Source organism: Bicyclus anynana, chromosome 16 (genome assembly GCF_947172395.1).
Source record: "Bicyclus anynana chromosome 16, ilBicAnyn1.1, whole genome shotgun sequence".
NCBI classification, from domain to species: Eukaryota; Metazoa; Arthropoda; class Insecta; order Lepidoptera; family Nymphalidae; genus Bicyclus; species Bicyclus anynana.
This window is the reverse complement of record NC_069098.1, coordinates 14338959-14361108: the sequence shown is the minus strand read 5'-3', so window position 1 is coordinate 14361108 and position 22150 is coordinate 14338959. Positions and strand designations below refer to the sequence as shown.

General features: G+C 41.7%; 1 protein-coding gene across 2 annotated transcripts in view; it reads right to left on the bottom strand.

Annotated features, from left to right (window-relative positions):
• LOC112052582 (protein pecanex) overlaps nt 1-22150 on the bottom strand; it is a 44561-nt gene that overhangs the window by 17236 nt on the left and 5175 nt on the right. Inside the window, exons 3-21 of one of the 2 annotated variants that reach the window (XM_052886239.1) lie at nt 21908-22035; nt 16658-21177; nt 13243-13407; nt 12415-12559; nt 11513-11679; nt 10580-10736; nt 10053-10178; nt 9561-9677; nt 8807-8959; nt 8206-8402; nt 7435-7604; nt 6410-6583; nt 5090-5237; nt 4350-4501; nt 3540-3723; nt 2754-2923; nt 2121-2269; nt 1272-1382; nt 827-921 (exon numbers count right to left, since the gene is read on the bottom strand). In XM_052886239.1, coding sequence (XP_052742199.1) covers nt 827-921; nt 1272-1382; nt 2121-2269; nt 2754-2923; nt 3540-3723; nt 4350-4501; nt 5090-5237; nt 6410-6583; nt 7435-7604; nt 8206-8402; nt 8807-8959; nt 9561-9677; nt 10053-10178; nt 10580-10736; nt 11513-11679; nt 12415-12559; nt 13243-13407; nt 16658-21177; nt 21908-22035 — 7228 coding nt within the window. The remainder of the gene's footprint in view (nt 1-826; nt 922-1271; nt 1383-2120; nt 2270-2753; nt 2924-3539; nt 3724-4349; nt 4502-5089; nt 5238-6409; nt 6584-7434; nt 7605-8205; nt 8403-8806; nt 8960-9560; nt 9678-10052; nt 10179-10579; nt 10737-11512; nt 11680-12414; nt 12560-13242; nt 13408-16657; nt 21178-21907; nt 22036-22150) is intronic. The other variant, XM_052886240.1, reaches the window with a different exon arrangement.

Genomic DNA, 22150 nt, shown 5'->3' with positions numbered 1-22150 from the left:
TTTATTCTTTACAAGTTAGCCCTTACAATTTCACATGATGATGTAACTAACTTATTAGGCGTGGATACAGAATAACTTACTTTACAATACATTGTTACAAACATGCAAACAATATAAACTTTTTTATAATTTGTATTTTAAAATTTAACACCACGTTTTAACATTACGTAAAATTAATATATCAATAATTGCCAATAAAAAATACTCCATCTAATTTATTTAGTTTTTGTGAACGGTTTTAAAATATTTAAAAACATAAGACACTATTTTTCTTGAATAATATTGAATGTTACTGATGCGACGCTTCGTGTCGTACTGACTCGAAAATGTATTCGTTTTTGAATTTTGTATCTGGAGCGGCTACGACACCGTAATTTTCCGTGTGCTCTATCTGTTTAATTTGTGGGCGTAGGATGACAATCTACACCAATTTCGGATTACCGGAACGCTAAATCGTTTGGCGGTACGTCTTTGACGTTAGGGTGCCACAACTGAAGCCTCCCACCAGACCTGGACCAATTAAGAAACCTCAATCGGCTTAGCCGGAGATCGAACCCAGAACCTCCGTCTTGTAAAACCACCGCGCCACGGAGGCCGTCAGAACATACTAGCAGACACCCCGCGGTTTCATCCGCATAGTTCCAGTTTCCGTGAGAATATGGAGATAAAATATAGAATACTATGACATTCAAAAAAACAAGTGGGTTTCTATTAGTTATAGAATTTCTTTCAAATTGGGTTCAGAAGATCAAAAGAACACACAAACATTAGTCCTTTATAATATTAGTATATATTAGACAAGTAGAAGTAGTTCCAACACGCATACCTGCGAGCGTGCACGCGCGTTGCGATCGCGACGCGACAGTCGCGCCTCCTCGGTGCGTCGTTGTGCCTCCGCGACGTCTTGGTACGTGATGTACACTGGAATAATATAATATACACTAGCGAACGCCCCGCGTTATCACTCTCATGGTTTCTGTTCCCGCGAAAATAACAGAAGACATGGCTAAAATATAACCTGTGATAAAATATAGCAAATAACGTGGCTTTCTCGTGCAATTTCAAAATCGGTTTAGTAAATCCAGAGATTACCCCTTTTACCCACAAACTTTGCTTTTATATAATATTAGTATATACATAGATAAGTATCTATTTCGAATAAGTAACAAAGATATTCGCAGAAGACAATATACGCATTCTAGAAACACGATCTAAGACATAGGTGTTAAGGTCTCAAGTGCAATGTAACACGTGTAACACTAGTCTCTCACCCGGCTCCTCCTGCGCCCGCTCGTGCGAGTGCTCCCTCAGCAGTCCCGCCAGAGACGCCAGAGTGGACGACGTCGGCTTGCCCGCGCTCGACAGGCTGCCGCGGGTTCCGCCTGATATTTACATGGAATAAGAAATCTATGAGATATTGAACTTATAGAGGATATAGAGCTTAGTTATTAGAAGATTGAGTGCAGTTATAGGAAGATATTGAATGTAATCGCAGGATATCGAGTGTATTTATCAGAGGATATAGAGCACAGGATAAAGGGTGCAGTTACCAGAGGATATGAGGTGCAGTTATCAGAGGATATGGGGTGCAGTTATCAGAGGATATGGGGTGCAGTTATCAGAGGTGCAGTTATCAGAGGATATAACGCGCAAATATCAGAGAATATAGAGCGCAGTTATCAGAGGATATAGGATGCAGTTATCAGAGGATATGGACCGCAGTTATCAGAGGATATCAAGTGCATTTATCAGAGAATATCAAATGTTTTTGAGAGGATATATTGAGCTAGAGCCGTAAAAGCCCAGTGGATATGACCTTTGCCTCCGATTCCGGAGGGTCTTCGATCCGGTTCAGGCATGCACTTTTCAGTTGTGTGCATTTTAAGAAATTAAATATCACGGGTCTCGACAAACGGCGAAAGAAAAACATCGTGAGGAAACCTGCATACCTGAGAATTTTCTTAATTCTCTGCGTGTGTGAAGTCTGCCAATCCGCATTGGGCCGGCGTGGTGGACTATTGGCCTAACCCCTTTCATTCTGAGAGGAGGCTCGATTTCAGCATTAAGTCGAATATGGGTTGATAATGATGATCTAGAGTTGTTCTCAGAGGGTATGTTACCGAGTGAAGCAGCGTGCGAGGCGTGAGAGGGCAGCGAGCTCCTGGTGGGCAGAGACGGGGGCACGTTGCGCGAGGGCGCGCGCCCCGCCTCCGCTGTGGCCGCTTCGCAAGCGCCGCTGGAGCAGCCCTCGCCGCAACGACGACGTATCCTGAATACAATCAAATTAAATTTTAATTATTTAAATAGAGTATATATGATGATTATATATGTTATAGTATATTATGATATATAAGATGACTGCGCTAACTGTGGCTCATAAAAAGGCTCAAAGTCACTAAGCGGGCGATGGAGCGAGCTATGCTTGGGGTTTCTCTTCGTGATCGAATCAAGAATGAGGAGATCCGCAGAAGAACTAAAGTCACTGATATAGTTCATTGAGTCGCGAAGCTGAAGTGGCAATGGGCAGGCCACATAATTCGAAGAGCCGATGGACGTTGGGGTCCCAAGGTGATGGAATCGGAACTCCGCACAGTGGTGGTGGTGGTGATGGTGGTGGTGGTGGTGATGGTGATGACGACGACGACGACGACGACGACGACGACGACGACAACGACGACGATGACGACGACGACGATGACGACGCTGACGATGATGATGACGATGATGATGATGATGAAGATTATGATTGTCACCTGCGCCACAGAGCGACGAGCTGGTCGCGTATGGAGGAGACGGTGAGCGGCGCGCCCAGCAGCGAGCACAGCTGCGGCGAGCTGTCGGCGTACGACGTGGTGAGCGGCGACACGTAGATCGGGTACCCGATGGGCTGGTCGCACGACGAGTTGATTATGTTACGCAGCGCCTGCAAAAAGTACGCTCGTTGTGGTACTCGACTCATCGTATTTGTAAACCAGGAAACCAGAAAAGTCATCAATAACAGTTAACACGTTCCAGCTATTTGTCTTTGAGGAGTTACGTTGTCATGTCTGTCTATAGTTCAGCTTTCGGATACATGTCACTCAGGATATGCATTAAAGCTAAAGACGATCAAATGCCGTCGACAGCTCGCAGTGTTGCGTACGTTCCAGACATTCACCAAGAGCTTCAAGATACTCGTAGAAGTGGATTTGAAGCTTTAACATCTACTAGTAAATACGCGTTTAGCATTCTGTATGATCCAGCTGTTGCCAAGGCTACAGCCCACGCACGCACTCGTGGTTCAGTTTACACCTTCATGCTATTTGTCTTTAAGGAGTTCTGTTGTACATATTTCTTTAATTAGGCTTCTATAGGATTATGGCCCTTGTAACGGCGAGGCTTTCGCATACGCGTCACTAAGGACATGCACTAAAGCTTAAGCCACACCAAGACGGCATACGCGACAACGTGCAGTATACATTGTCGCGTACGTCCTAAACCAGGAGCTTTAAATGAAAGGGGGATTTGACGCTTTACGATCAATAGGTACTGATAAATACCTGTTTAGCGTTCTGTATGGAACCCCGCTCCGGGTTCCTGTTCCGCAGGTACACCAGCTCCTGTTGCTGGCCCGCCCACAGCCCGCGCACGCACTCGCGGTTCAGCTTGATGACGCGGAAGCCCAGGTGGCGTTTGTTCAGCATTATGATCTTGTAGTCGTCGTTCCCTTCATCCATGACGTGACTGCCAGTCAGAATAACATTTGTCAGTAATCGTGCCGTGCCATGACAAAATACTGTATTTATAATTAAGCCTATAATAAAGCCATACTCAATATGCAATGTTTATCAACAAACAAATTAGAAATTAAGATAAATAAGTAGTAGTGTCTAAGGAAAAGCTGGATAGGACATTCCAACATTATTTAAATGCCTTAAAGATGTACACTGTGTGTATCTATGACATGTTTAACTTTTGCCTACATGATTACGAGCCCAGGCGTCGCTCTTTATAAGAGCTATTGGAGCAGGCAAGGCGACCATGTTTGACTGTGTGATGATAAATAACTTCGGACTTCTGAGAATCCCTTCTTTGACTGGACCCAGGATCTCAAGACCCAAACACTACGCAGACTACACAGGTTAATCACTGAACCAAAAAAACAGTCCGGATACGACCAATAGGCGAAAATGCGACTAATGGCCACGACACAAGAGCTCTATTTCCAGTTCGGCGCTATCGTTTGATAATGTAGCTTTTAACCGACTACAAAAAAAAACTGGATCCTCAATTCGACAGAGTTTTTTTTTCTTTTTATTCTAGGCCTACAATAATGAAGATAACGATGAAGAAGTGAGGCCAGCACTCACCGGAGCGCGAGCAGGTGCGGCGCGCCGCGCAGCACGTTGTACCGCCAGGCGGGCGCCGCCTCGTGGCAGATGACGAGGCGCTGCGCGTGCGACGAGATGGCGCCGTACAGCGCGGCGCTGCTGCAGTACTCCTCCGGGAACATGAAGTGGTCCTGACGAAGGCACATGTTTGTATCACATCATTACAGAAGAACTGAAGTCACTGACGTAGCTCAAAGAATCGTGAAGCAGAAATGGCAATAGGCATTAACGTTAAGACGTTGGGGCTCAAGGTGCTGGAATGGCGACCCATGATTAGTTAGTGTTGGTCGACCCCCTCGCCAGGTGGACTAATGACATCAAGCGAGTCGCAAGGATTCGCTGGATGCAGCTGGCTAAGGATCATGCTCACCTTATTTCATTTTCTTTCTTTCTCTCATTTTTTCTTCTTTTTCAGTTAATAATACTAGTGTGTATGTTCTTCATCTGTGATATATAAGTTTATTTTTAATTAGTTTATTTATTTAGTGTTCTTCTTTATTTCATATTGTGTTTATTTGTAAGTAATCACTACAGTTATAGTGATTTATAATTTAGTTACATTATATTATTTTAGTTAGTGTAAGTGATTGTAAATAAATCTAATAAATAAATAAATGGTGTTTGAAAGTCCCTACAAAAGGTCTATGTCCTGCAGTGGATGTCCATCACCTGATATGATTATGACGATTATTATCAGTTGATTATCATATATAACTGACCTGGTGCAGTTTGAGCGCCATGCGCACGGCGGGCGCCAGCACGGAGTGCAGCAGCGCCACGTCGGAGAACACCCACTCGTCGCGCGCGCACGTGATGCGGAAGTCGCCTTTGAACAGCGCGTGCAGCCCGTACAGGAAGAACTCCACGCTGTAACAATTTACAAGACACAATAATGCTTGTCGGCGCGAGTGAGGTATCCGATCGGTCGGCTCGTGTCGTCACGAGCCTAAATAGTACGAAATGTTTCGTGAGTTAGGTAGGCAGTAGTCGGAGAACGCTCGGGCGGCCTTCTTGTTCGATAATCCTTCATAGATTATTTTGGGATAGGCGGGAAGTTTTCAAAGACGTCTTTAACCCTACAAACAAATCCTTCGGCCACAAATCCGGGACTTCACTGAAGGTGCCACTATTCCCTGCCATTCGAGGGTTTATTGGTAACATTCTTGGTGGGAAATATCAGAGCTGACAGACTTTCATTCAATAATAGTGTTTTGTCCTTTAAATCAGCTTCTGATGTCAACCCGTTTCCGACATACTTTTATACCGAGTGGCATAGCTGAAGCGGAAAAAGTCAGGGTACGTAGTTCGAATGGATGTTATGTGGATGTAGGTATTGCGACCCAACGGGAAAACGCAATGTTGATCAAACCCTACTGAGTGGACGAAGGACAAAAATATCTCGTCGAGTAAAGTCGAGTATAAAGTCGAGTCAATATCTCATGATTTTGCGGAAAATTTTGCATTTCAGCAAGAATTGTTTAAATAATATATTTATTATTTTGCAGAAGTGCAAAGCGGTATGGGACTTCAACACGAAGGGTTTAAAATTGTTCGTCAATGGTTTGACGCAAATTTTTGATGTCAATGTATACCGAATCCTTGGCGAGGAGTTCCAGTTTCCTTGGTCTTACCAAAAAATGTGTAGGGGAGCCTTCTAGAGCGAATGGACTTCGAAGATTTTAGATCTTAACCCAGAACAGAGGTGGTTGGAGTTGCAGATCCTGTTTCACAAGCAGGATACATGTGCGCTGTAGAATTTATCCACTATCTATTTCCCAAAATAATATCTAAATACTAATACTATCTAGGGAGTATAAAGTGAGAATCTTCTCTGATAAACTAAGAATCATGGTCACGTACTTCGATACTTCGAATAAGAACATATTTGTTTTTACTGTGAAGGCCATGGGAGTCGCAGCGTATTTTTTTTTGGAAACATTTCATCATAAGAAGGTCACGCCCATTTTTTGCGTAAAGAAACAGCCTGGCTGTATTTTGCCGATCCTGCTTAGGGTGGATTAGGTCAAGAAGAGGCTCACCTAGATGCAGACAGATGCTGAGCAGCCGCCAATGCCCTCCTGCCGAGTAGACTGAGCGCGAAGCACAGCGTGACCAGAGGCGAGTCTCTTGCCGAGGCCCGTCTGCGCCAACCTCCGCCGCGGCGCGCACTGCAGTGCACTATCCACTCCTGGTATATCGTGCAGAATCTACTCCTACAAGAAGAAAAACAATATCACAATAAGACAAATATAGTATTCAATGAACTAACCGTGCGGGTGCCGGGTATATAGTATAGAGAGAGAAAACCTGCGAGCAAAATCCGGGTCTCGTTGAGTACGTCTTTTAAAAAAGTAGATCAGCAGTTCTAGAAGGCAACGCTGTGCTTCCAGCTTTAGAGTATTAGAGTGTAGAGAGTTTCATACTTAATAATTCATTCATAACCAAGTCAAAGTCAAAGTTCACTTATTTAAATTAGGCTTACTTTACAAGCACTTTTGAAACAAAGTTTTGCAATGATTCAGTGGTGATAATTTAAGTCGAAAACGTAAAATTCAAGTTACGAGGATTCCAGCAATGCGCTTTGACAACATACAAAGAATACTAGACGGCTCAAGTCGATACTGTGAATGGCTAGTTGACACTTTTTTTAAATGGTCTTAAATTGTTTGATATCATTCTACTAGATTGACAAAAATTTATCATATTTTTTTAAACGTGATTACATGAAAATTTTGATTTTAAATATTTTTAACTAATTTTTACAAACAGACCTTTTGTCAGAAATATTAGTTAACAATTAGTTTGAGATAATTTAGTAAATCAAATAACATTGTGACAACACAAAATAATCGACAGTGTTTTTGACGTTTCGATAATTTGAAAAAATACATGATTTTTAAATTAAGTTTTATAAGAAATCCTTAACTTTTACACGAAATTAACATTCTACAGATTAAATTCGATATGAGTCAACTACATTATTGTGAGATGATATGTTTACATACTTTCACCTACACCTACACCCACAGACGCAGTTAACACTCCCTTAGCTAAGCATACTCACTTGGTAACACCTGAAGATCGGAAGTCGTAATCCTCATCTAGGTTGACATTGAAGATGGGGTCCAGGTCCACGAATGACCTCTCACTCATCGGCTTGAGCGCCTCGGCGAGTTCAGGCGAAGACAGCCACTCGTCCAGCTTTGGGGAGTGGATCGTGTAGTAGATTATGCTCTGTAATAGAAAAGACACATGTGATACATTATTATGTCATTGTAATAGATATTTATAGACAAACCCCGCATATTGTGCTCTATAGTAGAGACAGAACCCATGAGATATAATATCTCTTGTAGCCCTGAGGTACGCGCCAAGGTATAGTGAGATAATTTTACCTTGTTATTGTGGTTATAATTATAATTTAATTAGGAGATAGTATACAGATAAAATAGTATAACAAAACCAGTACATAATACGCGAAACACTGGCACCAATGTGGTCAAAGTGATCTCATAGATGAACTGTTAAAAACTCTAGCCATCGTTACGAAACCCAAGGTCATAAATGAAAAACAAAACAACCTTAATGGGGTCATAATAGCTGTTTTACAAATGTCATCCTCTGCTATGAGAATTTGTTGGTAAGCTATTACGAAGCGAAAGCTTTTTTTTTCGTTCTATCTCTTTCGTCGCGATGGAACAAAGAAAGTAACTTGACCAGCATGGCCAACCACGGCATATTCTGTGGAGACTTGTATAGTGAGCCAATGGGTTGATGTGTAGTGGTATTGGAAGTTCAAAATAAGTGTAATGTGGCCATACACCACACACAATACCTTGACGTAGTAGCTGAGCAGCACCTTCCGGAACTCGAACACCTGCAGCATGGACACGGCGCTGTTGTCGGTGACGGAGTAGCCCTCCAGCACGTAGCGCGCCGCCGCCAGCTGCCACGCCAGCCAGCGCAGCGCCCACCACGAGCCCGGCGACAGCACGCGCCCGCCGCACAGCCAGCGCGAGCCGCATACACCCTCTGCGAACATGCACCAGGTGTATTTTCTTAATTATAATCACAGATTAAAGAATAATAGGCAGATAGAGCGCACGGAACACTACGGTGTCGGATTACGGTGTATTCTCGAGTTAGTACGACACGAAGCGTCGTATCAGTAATTTTCAATAATATTCAAGAAAAATGGCGTCTTATGTTTATAATTTCTTTGGAGATTTTTTTTTATTGGTAATTATTGATTATTATAATATTAATTGACGTAATTGTTGTTAGTGTTACATTTTGAAATACAAATTATGAAAAAGTTTATTATTATTATTAGTTACAATATAATTAATGTGTTACAAAAATATTCTTCACGAAGCAAAATGCTGCTGTTAACTTAAATTGAGCCATGTAGATAACACTATCTATTTTTAACTCACCAATACTCTCCTCTGGCCCCTCGGATATGGCCTCTACCTCCCGCTGCTGGCAGTATGTCCCGCGAAACTCCAGCCCTCTCAGTTGAAATGACACCAATCCATTCCCCATCTCCACGATATGTACCAGACAGTTCAAATAGTCGGAGGCTAGCACTGCAGAGGAAAATAATCTTTATAATTAATGTATTAAGGTTGAATCTCATCTGCAGTCAATGGTTATATTATAAGAAAATATACATTCAACAAGGTTTTAGGACTTTGAAGTAGTCCTACTATTTTTGTGTTCAACTTCACTTAATATCAAGTGAATTTGTTTTTTACAAATAAATTTCGAATTGGTCGCAACCCCAATCTTCAAAATACGCTTATATTAGCTTCACTTGTAACTATGTATGTAAGAAAATCAAATCTTGGAATCTTAATTTGCCGGCCCACTTCCCGGTCTTCGATTAGGGTGAAATTTTGCACACGCTCTGAGTTCTGATAACAATACATGACTAGCTAAGAAACGTCATTACAAATCCAATATGGCGGCCTCCCCAATCACGTTAACTATGTATGTAAGAAAATCTTGGAATCTTAATTTGACCTACATCCCGGTCTATGATTAGGATAAAACTTTGCACACGCTCTGAGTTATAATTATTATTGTGTTAAACAAGGCATAATCAGACATGAATTCGAAACTATGAAGTTATAAAAATATATTTACAAAATAGCGAGAAGGACTAACTCGATGAAAGAAATAACTCACCAAAACAATCCCCTTGTTGCACTTGACCCCATCGGCCAAGCATAAGGTCTCCACACAGATAGTGTTGTAGGGAACGAGTCAGGTGCTCGTAGAATATCGAGTTCAGGTTATTGTCGTCTGGAAATAAAACATATCTCACCATTTATGGATTTATCGCTGATACTATCAGATGCAAACCAGGATGAACTATCGTATGGCAGGGTGGAATCTCGGACTTGCGTCTATACGGATCTACTAACTCAATTCCCTCACTTACTGTTAAACTGACTAGATCCTGCTAAAGTGTTCCACTGAATAAACTTGAGAGGTACTGCGTGCTCTCTCCGAGATTGTCAACTGACAGATGTCCACAGACAAACAACTGACAGATAAACGACACGTAATTTGACGTTTCTAACAAATATCTTCATCAAATTAGTCCAATAAATGTAAGGTGGCGTTATTATTATCTAATCCTCCGACATATATGTATGTAATAAGTATAAAACCAACCTGCTCCTAAGTTCCTCTCGAGCTGTGAAGACAACCTGGTGTTGCTCTGGTCGACTCTCTTCGTGTTGTAGTCGCGCTCCCAGAACTTGACCGGCCGCACGTACGACGTCATGAATATTGCGCTACCTAGATATCATTTATATATATTACAATTATTACAATTATTTTAGCACGGAATTCTTAATGCAGAACTCAAAACGGATAAACTGTTTCTGTTTGCGAAAGCTTTACCTAGATTTTGAATGCAGTTTGAACTCTCAGGTTAGAGGAATAATTAACAAGCATCAATAAATAGGGCAGTATAGTGTGGTTGATTGGTAGGTTGGTCCCAAGATGCTGGAATGGCGACCCCGCATCGGAGAGCGCAGCGTTGGTCTGCCCCCATTAGGTGGACCGAGGACATCAAGCGGGTTGCAGGGAGCAGTTGGAGACAGTTTTGTTTGGAAGTCCATGCGAGAGGCCTATGTCAAACAGTGGATGTCCATCGGCTATTATTGATGATGAAGAGCCGAATCTAAAGAACTCACCGAGCGCCGGCGTGAGGGGCGAAGACAGCAGCGCGGACACGGCCGCCTGCAGGAACAACATGGCGGAGTGCGGCACGGAGAAGGGCTGCGCGAACGCGTGGAACGCGCTGCCCCACGTGATCTGCCACGGCGCTATGTACGTCACCACGAATTGAATCTGAAAATTACACCCTCAATGAACCACTTGCGAAGTTGATCGAAGTTAATCAAATACGACAGTGTACACTTTGATTCACTTCGGGTAAATTCACCTCGTTTCGAACTTCTTTTTTCGTGTATAAACAAACGCTTAGCTGCAATCACGCCTGATGGTAAGCGATGATGCAGCCTATGGTGGAACGCGCTTGCCTAGAAGATGCCTATTCACTCTTAACTTATTTATAATTCCAAATGTTGACGGTTTGCAATTTAAAAGCAATTTGTGGTTCAAACACCAAACACTTCGCTACACTAATCTGCTACTTTGGGATTTAGTGTTCATTTACACAAGCAGCAACTGCTGCCGACGATTGCAGTCGACTAAAGTCGTCGGTAGCAGTTGCTGCTCATGTAAATAAAGTTAGTCGAAGCATCGAAGCGAGTAGTGTATTTAAGGCTTTAAAATATTTAATCAATTGATCTATTTATTTGCAGATACATGTGGTAGGTGTTGCAAATGGTATATATATATCCAATGCAAATTACTTACTACTATGTTTTTTTTAATAATTATTTTGAATAATAATAGATAGCAATTAAAATATACACCTTCACAATTTTATTACCACTTAGTTACGCTCGTTCGGAAGGCTGGAAGTCGTCAAGAAGTTGTCAAGATGATTCGTGATGACACTCGAGAACAACAAGCAAGCGAGACTATATTTGAGGCTTAACACAAACTCACTAATATTCTCGAAATTAAGAGCAATATACTTGTAGTAATATTTCACAAACCTTCAACAGAAACTCGTACACCTTGCTGAATATGATGGCAGTGATGAAGTAGTCGACGAGGAAGGTCTCCGACACCTTCTGGCTGCTGAGGTCGCGTTGGAACAACAGAACCGCGAACACCAGGATCAGATACTGGCTGTCTGGTTCCGAGTACGCGTTTCTGAGACCTATATGTAAACGATAGGTATATCAGAACGAAACCGAAAAAAAAAACTTTACCAGACTTGTTTTATGATTGCCTTTTTATGACTACATGCTTGACTACAAAATCATCCTAATGGAAAACATTATTGAGGTGCGCGTTAACCTGGCAGATGCCTTTTAAGTTGTTCACTCTTGCCTTGAAAATGTTCAAATTATAGGTGGCCGGAAATATAGATGCTGAAAGGGCATTCCATACTTTACTTTATTACAGCTACTATAACCTTAAATAACTAATGCAGTAGTGCTAAAACGACTCAATATTTTTAAATGTATTTCCCAGTCGAAAAGGAGTCGAACGATTTTTGTTGTTACGTTATTAGTCTCAGTTGTTGTATTATATGTATATCCTTTTACGTGGCCAAGTTTTTTTGTATAATGGGTATAGGAATAAATTCCTTATGCCTACACCCGCTAAGCACAAGTAGCGGGCTTTGCTCAGAGTTTTCCCTCTGCCACGTGATAGACCTGGCACCTGAACGGCTATTTTGTACAACTCGCAAGTCTGAGTTTCGAATTCATCTCTATATCTCTCTTTTTGTAAAAAAAACACGATACTATAGAAACAGTAAGATAGAATTATATACACATCGTTTCAGAATAGCTCTCTTGTACGGTGAATCCATGAAATGGTATGATATTCGAATATATATATTCAATAAAATTTTTACAGGTTAGATGATAAATAAAGCATGACTCACACTTGAGCGCGCACACGCATATGATGAGCGCGCCGACCGCGTCGCCGTACTTGGCGGCGATGGCGGGCGCGTCCTGCGTGGCGGCCGCGATCACCACGGCCGGGTACAGCACGTTGCGCTCCAGGAAGCACAGGTACACGAAGATCTGGCGATTGAGAGACATTTTTGGGTATTTGAGGAATGCTGAAAACTTAACCCTAACACAAAGATGGACAAAAATAATCTTTTTTTCTGATTGTGTAAGTGCCGTAGGCTCCTTAATGGGGCCACAGTAGAAGCATCGCCTAATGGGGCCCGAAGGCAGAAGCAGAATAGATGAGCGACACTACTCTCTAAGGGCGTTTCCTCTGAGATTCGTTCTTTGGCTGGAGTGTATCAGTCCGGGCGCCCTTCGTCAGATCTCAGAATCAGATCAGATCGGGCAGATAATGAGGTGAAAAGCCCACGTCCGGGTGAAGTCAGATATCGGGGACCTTCGCCGGCGAAGACGTTGTTAGTGTAGCTCATGTTTGTGTTGCTTGGGAATTGTTGAAGTTCGTTATGTCATCATCAGGATTATAAAGGACTTTTTCGGGCGTCTAGATCTACAATCGGCGTTGAAATCGGGGGTGTACTTGCAAGCCTCAACCACTAGTTGGTTGGAGTGGGTGGCGTCTCTCTCAAAATCAACCCCAAAGATTGAAATTTTAATACTGCAAAAGGGTTGGTTAAGCCCCACCTCTAGCCAGCTCTGTCAAGGTAGTATATAGAAGACGTACAGACCAAGTTTTCAGCCTTCCTAAAATACTTCACCATACAAAACATAAAGTTCAAGGTAGAAATGCTTACCTTCTCAAATATCATAAGTTTGGCCGGCTCGGTGACCTCGAACTGCGCGTGCTCCTGCTGCTTGAGCACGGGCCCGGCGAGACACAGCCACGGCTGCTGCTTGCGCAGCTGCGGCGTCACGTAGTGCAGCACCCAGCCCAGGATACCCGCTATTATCCATAGCACCTTGGACACAATGAGGCATACGATTGATTTTTTTTTGATTTTTAAATGTCTTTATTATATAATATATTGTAACAGTGTTGTTAGAACAATAGACTTATAAATATTTCTTATTGCTAACATGCTATGGTCATTTGTTTGTACAGGCTTACACACCTTTATAAACATTTAGAATAATGGCAGGAAAAACAATTAGGACATAATTTACAAAGTAATAAACTATTATTAACTTAAGACATGTAGGTACCAACCTACCACTGCTAAGCGCCCGTTTGTTGCAAGCACTTATGATAATACATGTAGGTACATTACTATTAATTATATTATTACACAGAAGTAATTTTACAGATGGTAACTTATTCTACTATGGTATTTATTGTATATTATTGAAATGAACTTGATTTTTTTTTTTTTGCGGGTAACGCACAAATATATTGAGCGAACGGATCGGTGACGAGCGCGCCACCGGTCGCTTGTTATTACTTATTGCTATGAATCACCGAGAAAATAGTGATGGGGCAGTCTATATTTATTGTATGTCGATGCGTACGATAAAGTTTTGAGTCTACTACGACCTATTGACGAAACCAAAATGTTAGGATGAATGGGGTTATTATGTACATAAAAATTACGAGACAATTTAAGGATGTAATCTTTTAGCAACGGATATTTTAACTGATAATGTAGTTTTTTTAAATTAGTTCTAAATGGCGTATTGTATGAAATTTTTAATGCCTTGTTTTGAATAACTTGTAATTTGCAGTATCTTGTTTCAGGGATGCTACACCAAACAGGGGCTGCATATGTTATACATGGTCTCACTAAAGTGGAATAAGCTTTTAATTTTGTTTTTGCACTCAGCTTAGAATTGCGACTTAAGATTGGGTGCAGTGCGTTGACAGCTTTAGTCCCTTTGGAAATTAGACTGTCAATATTTTTACACCAATTAATCTTATTGTCAATTAAAACACCAAGATACTTAATATGGCGCTTCCAGGGGATAACAAGATTCCCTATTTTTATTGTCTTGGTGGGAAGAGTACGTTTTCTGGTAAACATTATACTCTCTGTTTTTTCAGAGTTTAGTTTTAATTTCCATTTGTTAAAATAACTGCTTAGCAACTCCAAGGAAAGCTGCAGGCGTCCTACTATGAGGTCACAGTCCTCAGAAGTCGTGTAGGAGGCTGTATCGTCTGCATAAATAGCTAATTGCGTATGTGCTTGTTTTGGTATGTCATTTAGGTAAAGGGAAAAGAGAAAGGGGCCCAATATAGAACCCTGGGGCACGCCGGCTGGTATAGATTTCAAGGACGATTTGTGATCGTCTATAATGACTGCGAAAGATCGGTTTGTCAAGTACGATTGAATTAGTTTGACGAGGCCGGTGGGAACGTCGTTTATTATTAGTTTATGTAGAAGACCCTCATGCCAAACCGAATCAAAGGCTTTTTCGATATATTCGAGATAAGGCATACGATTAGACGGTCGGTAATACAGTCTACATTGAAGGAAATCATCTCAATTATACTTGTAAACGTTACAAAGTGAATTAAACAAAAATACTATTAACACTAGCGGACGCCCGCGACTTCGTCCGCGTAAAAATTGATGTTAACTTCTCTACCTCTACTCTACTCTACTCTACTCCCTGCTCGTAAACCTACCCAACCCTACCCTACCCTACCCCTACCTTACTCCTACCCTACTGCTATCGCTAACCCTACCCCCACCTTATCCCTACTCTAACCCTACCCGTAACCTATCCATACCCTATCCTAACCTACCCCTAATCTACCCCTATCCCTACCTTACTCTAACCCTAACCCTTCACTACCCCTACCTTACCACTACCCTCACCCTACCCTACCCTACCCCTACCTCTACCCTACCTTACCCTATCCTACCCCTATCCTACTCCACCCCTACCCTATACGTTCCATATCCTTCCCCTACCTTACCCTATCCTACCCCTATCCTACTCCACCCCTACCCTATACGTTCCATATCCTTCCCCTACCTCTACCTTGCCCCTACCCTACCCTACCCCTATCCTATCCCTACCCTCAGCAAAATTGTTCCAGCCTTTTGTGCGTTAGGCATTGACCAAAAGACTATAATTTCCCAAGCGACTTCTATGCTAATACTATAAAGTTTGTGTGGTTGTCGGGGGTAATCTCTGGATCTACTGGACCGATTTGGAAAATTCTTTTACCAATAGAAAGCTACATTATTTGCGAGTGTCATAGGCTATGTTTGGTTCTCATATTCACACGGGAACGGGAACCACGTAATTGAAACCGCGGGGCGTCATATAGCGGCATTAAGTAAGTAAAGGGCAAATGTTATCTCTATAATATGCTTGTGATTATTAAATAATTTATTTTGATAAGAATTTAAGTTTAGTTGTGTAAATAATGACGTAAACGTTAGTTTAAAATTTAAATAATTTATTAAAGTACTAAAGGTACTATATCTGCTAAAATATAAAAGATAGATATATGGTGTCGCGTACTTTTTTGTAGAACTTTTAAAGGTTCAAAAAGCCTCCATACATTTATTTCAGTTATACGCAATGGTTGAGGCAGCGCATGCGAATAAGTAAGTTTTTCGGTCCGACCTGTAAGAGAAAACCCGCGATAACTCAGTAGTTATAAATGATAGAAATATAAAATATAGCCTATAGCACTCCCCGATAACGTAGCATTCTACTGGTGAAAGAATTTTTAAAATCGGACAAGTAGTTCCGAAGATTACCCCATTTCAAAGAATTGTTACAAACTTACAAACTATACCTCTTTATAATATTAGTATAGAAGTATAGATATAGATTAAAACCTGATACCCGCTCCATATTAACAAGCTCATCGCACGCGAGGCTATAAACGCGTTGCGTAACTTAAGTCTGGATTCATGGATTCACACAGCATTCGCACCAGTTTGCACTTTATTTGATCAAACATCGACAAATGATCGAATCGTTTATCGATCATTTGATGATTTTTAACTCTGCCATAAAGAGACCGCAAACTATGAACTAAACGCAAATCGTGTACTTAGTATGAAGAAGATACGAAAATTTGCAATTGAGTTTTTGTCGCATTTTATACCGGGATCCGCGGCAACAATTTGGTTTTTAAAAAAATATATTTTTAGTGCTTAACAGAACTTAGAACACTTAGACACAAACAATTAGAATTTGGAAAATATTTTTAATGCTAGCAATAATTAAGATTTTGAAACATTTCTAACTCACCGTATTGAGTTGCGGTCTCAGTGTAGTGAAGACAGTCGTGCAGTGCAGCCCGAACACAAAGAGACCAAGAAAAGTACACACTATCACATCGTTCTTCAGTCTCGCGTTTACTGTCGCTTGCAACTTCTTCGGCAAAGGATCCTCCATGTCCTCATCAGGTTTCTCATTATCTGTTTTATTAGTATTAGAATTCAGAGTATTTAAGTCGCGACTTTTATCCTCAACTTCAGTTGCATCTTCGAAACGGTCGACAATTTTGAGAGACGTAGTCGAATTCGTATCACCTCTGGGATCCATTTTTAAAGAACTAACACTGGACGCTTGTGATCTTTTTTGAGTTCGCGCAATGTTTGTTTCCGAACTGAAGTTGATTTTGGACGCAGAACTACCGATCGAATTCTCTTTCGATATATTACTTTCAGAGTTGTTCTTCTTTTCCTCGGTCAGAGTATTTGGATCGTTCTTTTCTGATTCTGGGGTACACTCGGGTGTGTGTACGACGTAAAGCTCTGGAGGTAATAAATGCTTCTTTATTAAATTCCAAATCAGTGTGTAGTCACTCGCACTGCGACTCAAGTGATACGCTATCGGTACTAAGAGACCGCAGAAGATGGAGAATAGGATATTGTGCTTTTGATGTTGGGATTTTTTCCCTTCTACCAGTCCACTGTATGCGAAACCGTATAGCACTCCAATGGCTGCCAATGATCGGACAACACAGTACACAGCAGCGCTGAGACTACTAGTGGCATTGCCTCCAAATACATGCATGTCAACTTGCTCTAATAAGTACATCAGGAAGGTGTTCACTTGGGGAAATAACCCCAAGCTGAAGGCTAAAGGAAAAAATAATAAGAACTTAGATAAAATCTCTTGTATCACATATAAAAAATCTCTTTCGTTAAATTCGAAACCGTATATTGTCATGGGTTTGCTGACGTCTACACTTCTCTTAGTACGTATATTTGTATCTTCTGGAGTACCGATCTCTTGCAGTTGGCTGTGAACTGCGCACAGTATTGCTGTGCACAAACAGAAATAGACTGGCCGAGAAAAGACAACCATCTTATTGAAACCGTGTACAGGTGAGGCTGAGTCAGGCTGGACGCTCTTGAGCAGAGAGTATTGACTTCCAGCCATTATAAAACAGAACCAAAACGCGTAAATGTCCCTATAGAAACCCAAATTTAATACCATGGAGCCTAAAACGGCAACAGATATGGCTAGCATAATACACACAAAGGTCTCTTTAAAAGTAAGGTTCCGGTCAAAGAGAGCCATCAGTTTCAACCTATCCATTGCAACTTTGACCTCCAGGCATTTTGAAAGTTTAAACTTGTAGTAGCTTTTAGATTTCGGTTTATTTGGCTTGTCTAAATCGTCCATTAGCTTTGAGAATTTACTCCTGATGTTTGTTTCTAGACTCTCTTCACCTATCGAAGGCATCAAACTCGGTATGTGTGTGTTTACTGAAGTGCTTTCAGTTTGCTGTACAGCCTGCTGCAAAGCTCTCTGTTGATTCATCAGAAAGTTGATGTGCATACTCGGCAGCCCCATCCTGGACTGTCTTTCTGCCTCAATTTGCTCTAAAAAACTATCAGTCACTATAGCAACCGGCGACTTTGGCTGGTCAGAATGTGAACCAGTCCCTCCATCAAAGACGTAAAATCGTTTATTAGTACTATTATTTGTATTAATAGGAACGACGGTAGATACGTTATTGTTACTCGATAGTAGAGGATTGTTACTGCCTTGATTTGACGAACTTTGGTCTATACTGTCTCCCCTTTTCGTCTTTGCTATACTTTCACTATTTGGAGCCTCAGATTCTAGTGACCCGCAACTGCCTTCACCTGCAGTTTCCAGCGACATGTCGGGAGTTTCTATAACTTTAGTTGTAGTAAATCTCGAATGTGGTTTCTTTTCCGCTAACGGCATTGGTTGAGCTTGAGTTCGGCTGGCAGTATTCTTATCAAACGTATAAGACATCCAATTGCCGTATTCATCCATGAAACAATGTATCGCCCCATCAGTGGTGTCCTCAAATGTTGTCGCAAAATGCACATTATTTGTGTTGGGATTCTCTGAATTTGATGGTTTATCTTTTTTATCTGCATTGCTGTGTTGCAAGGCTGGATTGTTTCGTTGGCGCGTAGAACGTTTGATTTTTCTCACTCTATTTCGGTGATTCCTATCCATTAAAGGTCTCAGTCTTTGTCCTTCTTCAGTGGATTGTCCCGGTTGGGCGGGCTGGGGGTTATCAGGCACACAAGAAGGCGTGAATTCAACTCTAGAGTTCAGGAATGCGGCTAGTAAAGGCATGGAGGTAGGGAGTAATGTGTTAGTTGATGTTTGTGCGACCTCTTCTATGGAACGTTTTCGAGTTTTGTGCACACTGTCCCTCTCTCCTCTGATACTCGGCCTGTGACTCCTCGGCCTTTCCTCCCTATTCGTTGGTGGCATCACTACAGTATTTGCATTCGTAGCAGCAAATAGACATTCTAACCCTTGTACCAAAGCAGCTTGAGCTTCCACTGCATCCATTAATATTTGGTCTTCAGCTTGATTTTCATCTTTGTCCTTCCTAGAATCTTTCATTTTGTTCTCCTTCTGGGAGGAAGCTCGAGAGCGGGCTAGGTTTTTTATTTGCTTTGGTATGGCTCCTAAGTTTTTTGGAACGTTGGATGATGACTCGCCTAAAGCGTTTGCAAGTTTTTGGCGTAAGACCTCTTCTGGGCCTAAGATTTCCATGCAACACACAGCTTTGGATTCAGATTCTTCGAACAACCAATCCAAACTATATACACTCCTTTCGTCTGCACTTTTACTATCACAAGTCAGCTGTGATTCCTCAGTTTCAGGCGCATTACTTTTTTCACACTTAACATCATCTTCTGCTCTCTCCATTTCACTACTACTGCTACTAGTGTTAGATATGTCATGGTCCCAAAGTTTCTTCTCTACTGGCTTTTTATCGTGCTCCTTTTCGCCTCCGTTGTCATTAGATTCTAAACTTGATTTTTCTATTAGTAAATCTTTCGAACTGGCACTGGCTTTGTCTAAATATTCACTATTCGGATTATATTTACAATCGCACGTGTTTGTAGCTTTACCGGCCCGTGCTTCACTTTTCAGCTTTTTTAATCTCACAGGTTTTGATTTTTCGTTAGGGCACTCTGGGTGGTGTTTGTTATTTTGGTGTCGCTCACAGCAATGTTTTTTACAATCGTTTTGGTTTTTTGATCGCACTACCCGAATATCGTTAACTTTGTCTAATAAAGGTGACCTAGAACCATTATTTTCGTAATCCGAGTCACTAGACCGCAACGCTGGCGACTGTTCAGCTTCCCAGTCGAAACCGCGAAACTGTTTTTCATCCTCATATTCACTGTAACTTTCACCACTGGAGTCCAAATCGGTTTCTTTCTGAGACGTTTGCATTTCATCTGATATTTCGGCTATAGGGTAAACGATTTCTGATCCGTATGTCAGATATGGGTAGCTGCAGCCTTCGCCAGATTCAGTTTTAGGGTAGAGGTTTAAATGAGGCCCACGCGTTAAACACTTACTTGGCGGTGGAATTACAGCACTTTTAGGATTTTTAAGCACTTGGCCGCCTATCGTTTCTACACTATTTGGATGAGGTGATAAATTTGAAACGCTCGGTGGAGGACATCCTATTTCCAAAGCCGCACTTTTTATTCGCCTCACGCCAGGGCTTTTGCCTCTGTTCTTCTCGGCATCTCCCACCGGAGCTTCGGCTTTAACCATCATATATTCGCCCAACTCAACGCTCGCGAAAAACCCTGTATCCGCATTGTTGGAATGCCTTCTCATGTGTGAAACTAACTGAGCTGTCGAATTTAACAATGGCAGCTGTATGGTGGACATAGTTGAGTTTGAATTTCTCCTCATGTTCGACGATTGAGCCGTCGCTAAGGCCATCGCGGATTTGGTGCAGCTTTCATCGTGGTAGTTCGTGTATCTTCTTCGTTGCGAAGTCCTCTTCTTTGGAGACGGCGGTCCCACACTCGGTTCTGAATTGTCTCTGGAGTCGGAACTGAGTTGGCGCGCATACTTCGACTGGTAAGGTTCGCCGGCGACTATATTGCCGTCCAAATATAACCACTCTTTAAAAAAGTCTCTGTTGGTTGAATCGTGTCGATGCAGGCACTCGTGGTATCGTCTGTTGACTTTCATTTTGGCGAAGGAACTCTCGTCTGCGATGACGTGCAGAGGTATGTTCGCCTCGACAACTGGACTTCGCAATTCTTCGACGATCAGTTCATCGATTCGTCCGTGTCCCCGGCAAACTTTGACTCTCTGTTCCCTTCTGTGTGCGGATTTTGATCGGTTTCTCGTTGGACGGGTTTTCGACGGTCCTGCGACATCTACGGTTTGAACTACGCATAGATCGGATTTCGTTTTCGCAACCGGTTCTGGCGGCTGTTTTGCAGACGTCGCGCTATCCTCTACGCTCGACTCTGAACTGTTCTTTCGATGAACGTCCACTTTTAAATCTGAAAGAAGTAAAACATCAGTTTGAACGTATTTAAATGCATTATTCTTTTAACGTGATCACACTTCTAGCAAACCTCAGATGATATAATTTATAGACATGACTTTGCTAACGCTCCTTTAGTTTCATACGAAAATACGCCTGTCAAACGCCTGTGTATATTATAGTAGGGAAGTCTAGGATGCTAAATGTGTAGTTACTAAAGTGTCTTGGGGACTGAATAGATTTGGTAGATTAGATGATAGGAAAAATAAATGGTTAATACTTTTTTTTTTTTTTTTCAGTGGGAAAAAAACTACAGACTTTAAAGACGATTTTTACTATTTCGGCTTACTGAAATCGTCAGATAATGTTAGATATTATTTGGAGGAATTTTCTTTCAAAACAAAAACTTTCAGACCAAGGGTTTTAAAAGTTTATTTTGTAACTTTGGAACCCTCTTCCCATACGTTACGCTGAAATCGTTAGTTTTCGAAATGCACACCTTTTACTATTAACTTACCTACCTGCTGTGTGAGCATTTCTGAAATTAGGTTTGTTGGTAGCCCTAAATTCATACTTTGTGGAGGTACTCAAAAACGTGCAAGGTTTACTCTCTTTCGTTGAACTGCCGCGCTCGAGTGAATCAAAAAGCCTCTCTTCGATTCCTCTCTTATTATAATAACAAAACCAAAGGCAATCCATCTTACTAGAATAGAAGAGCTAGTTTATATGCAGCTCTGTTAGCTCACCTATAGTGCTGTTGTCGGGCTTGTGGTACTCAAATGACGTCACCGAATCGTTGTCGCTCTGCGGGGCGGCCGTCCCGCCCAGGGTCTGCATCTCCATGCCCTCCTCCGGCCTGCGGGTTGACAACAAACTAAACATTCGTAAATGCCCGTGTCTACTAGAAGCACATGCAAACAAAAATTAAGCTAAAAAAAAAACGGAAAAATGCGTGTTGCACCCGCTCAGAGGGTAATGTACAAAGTAAT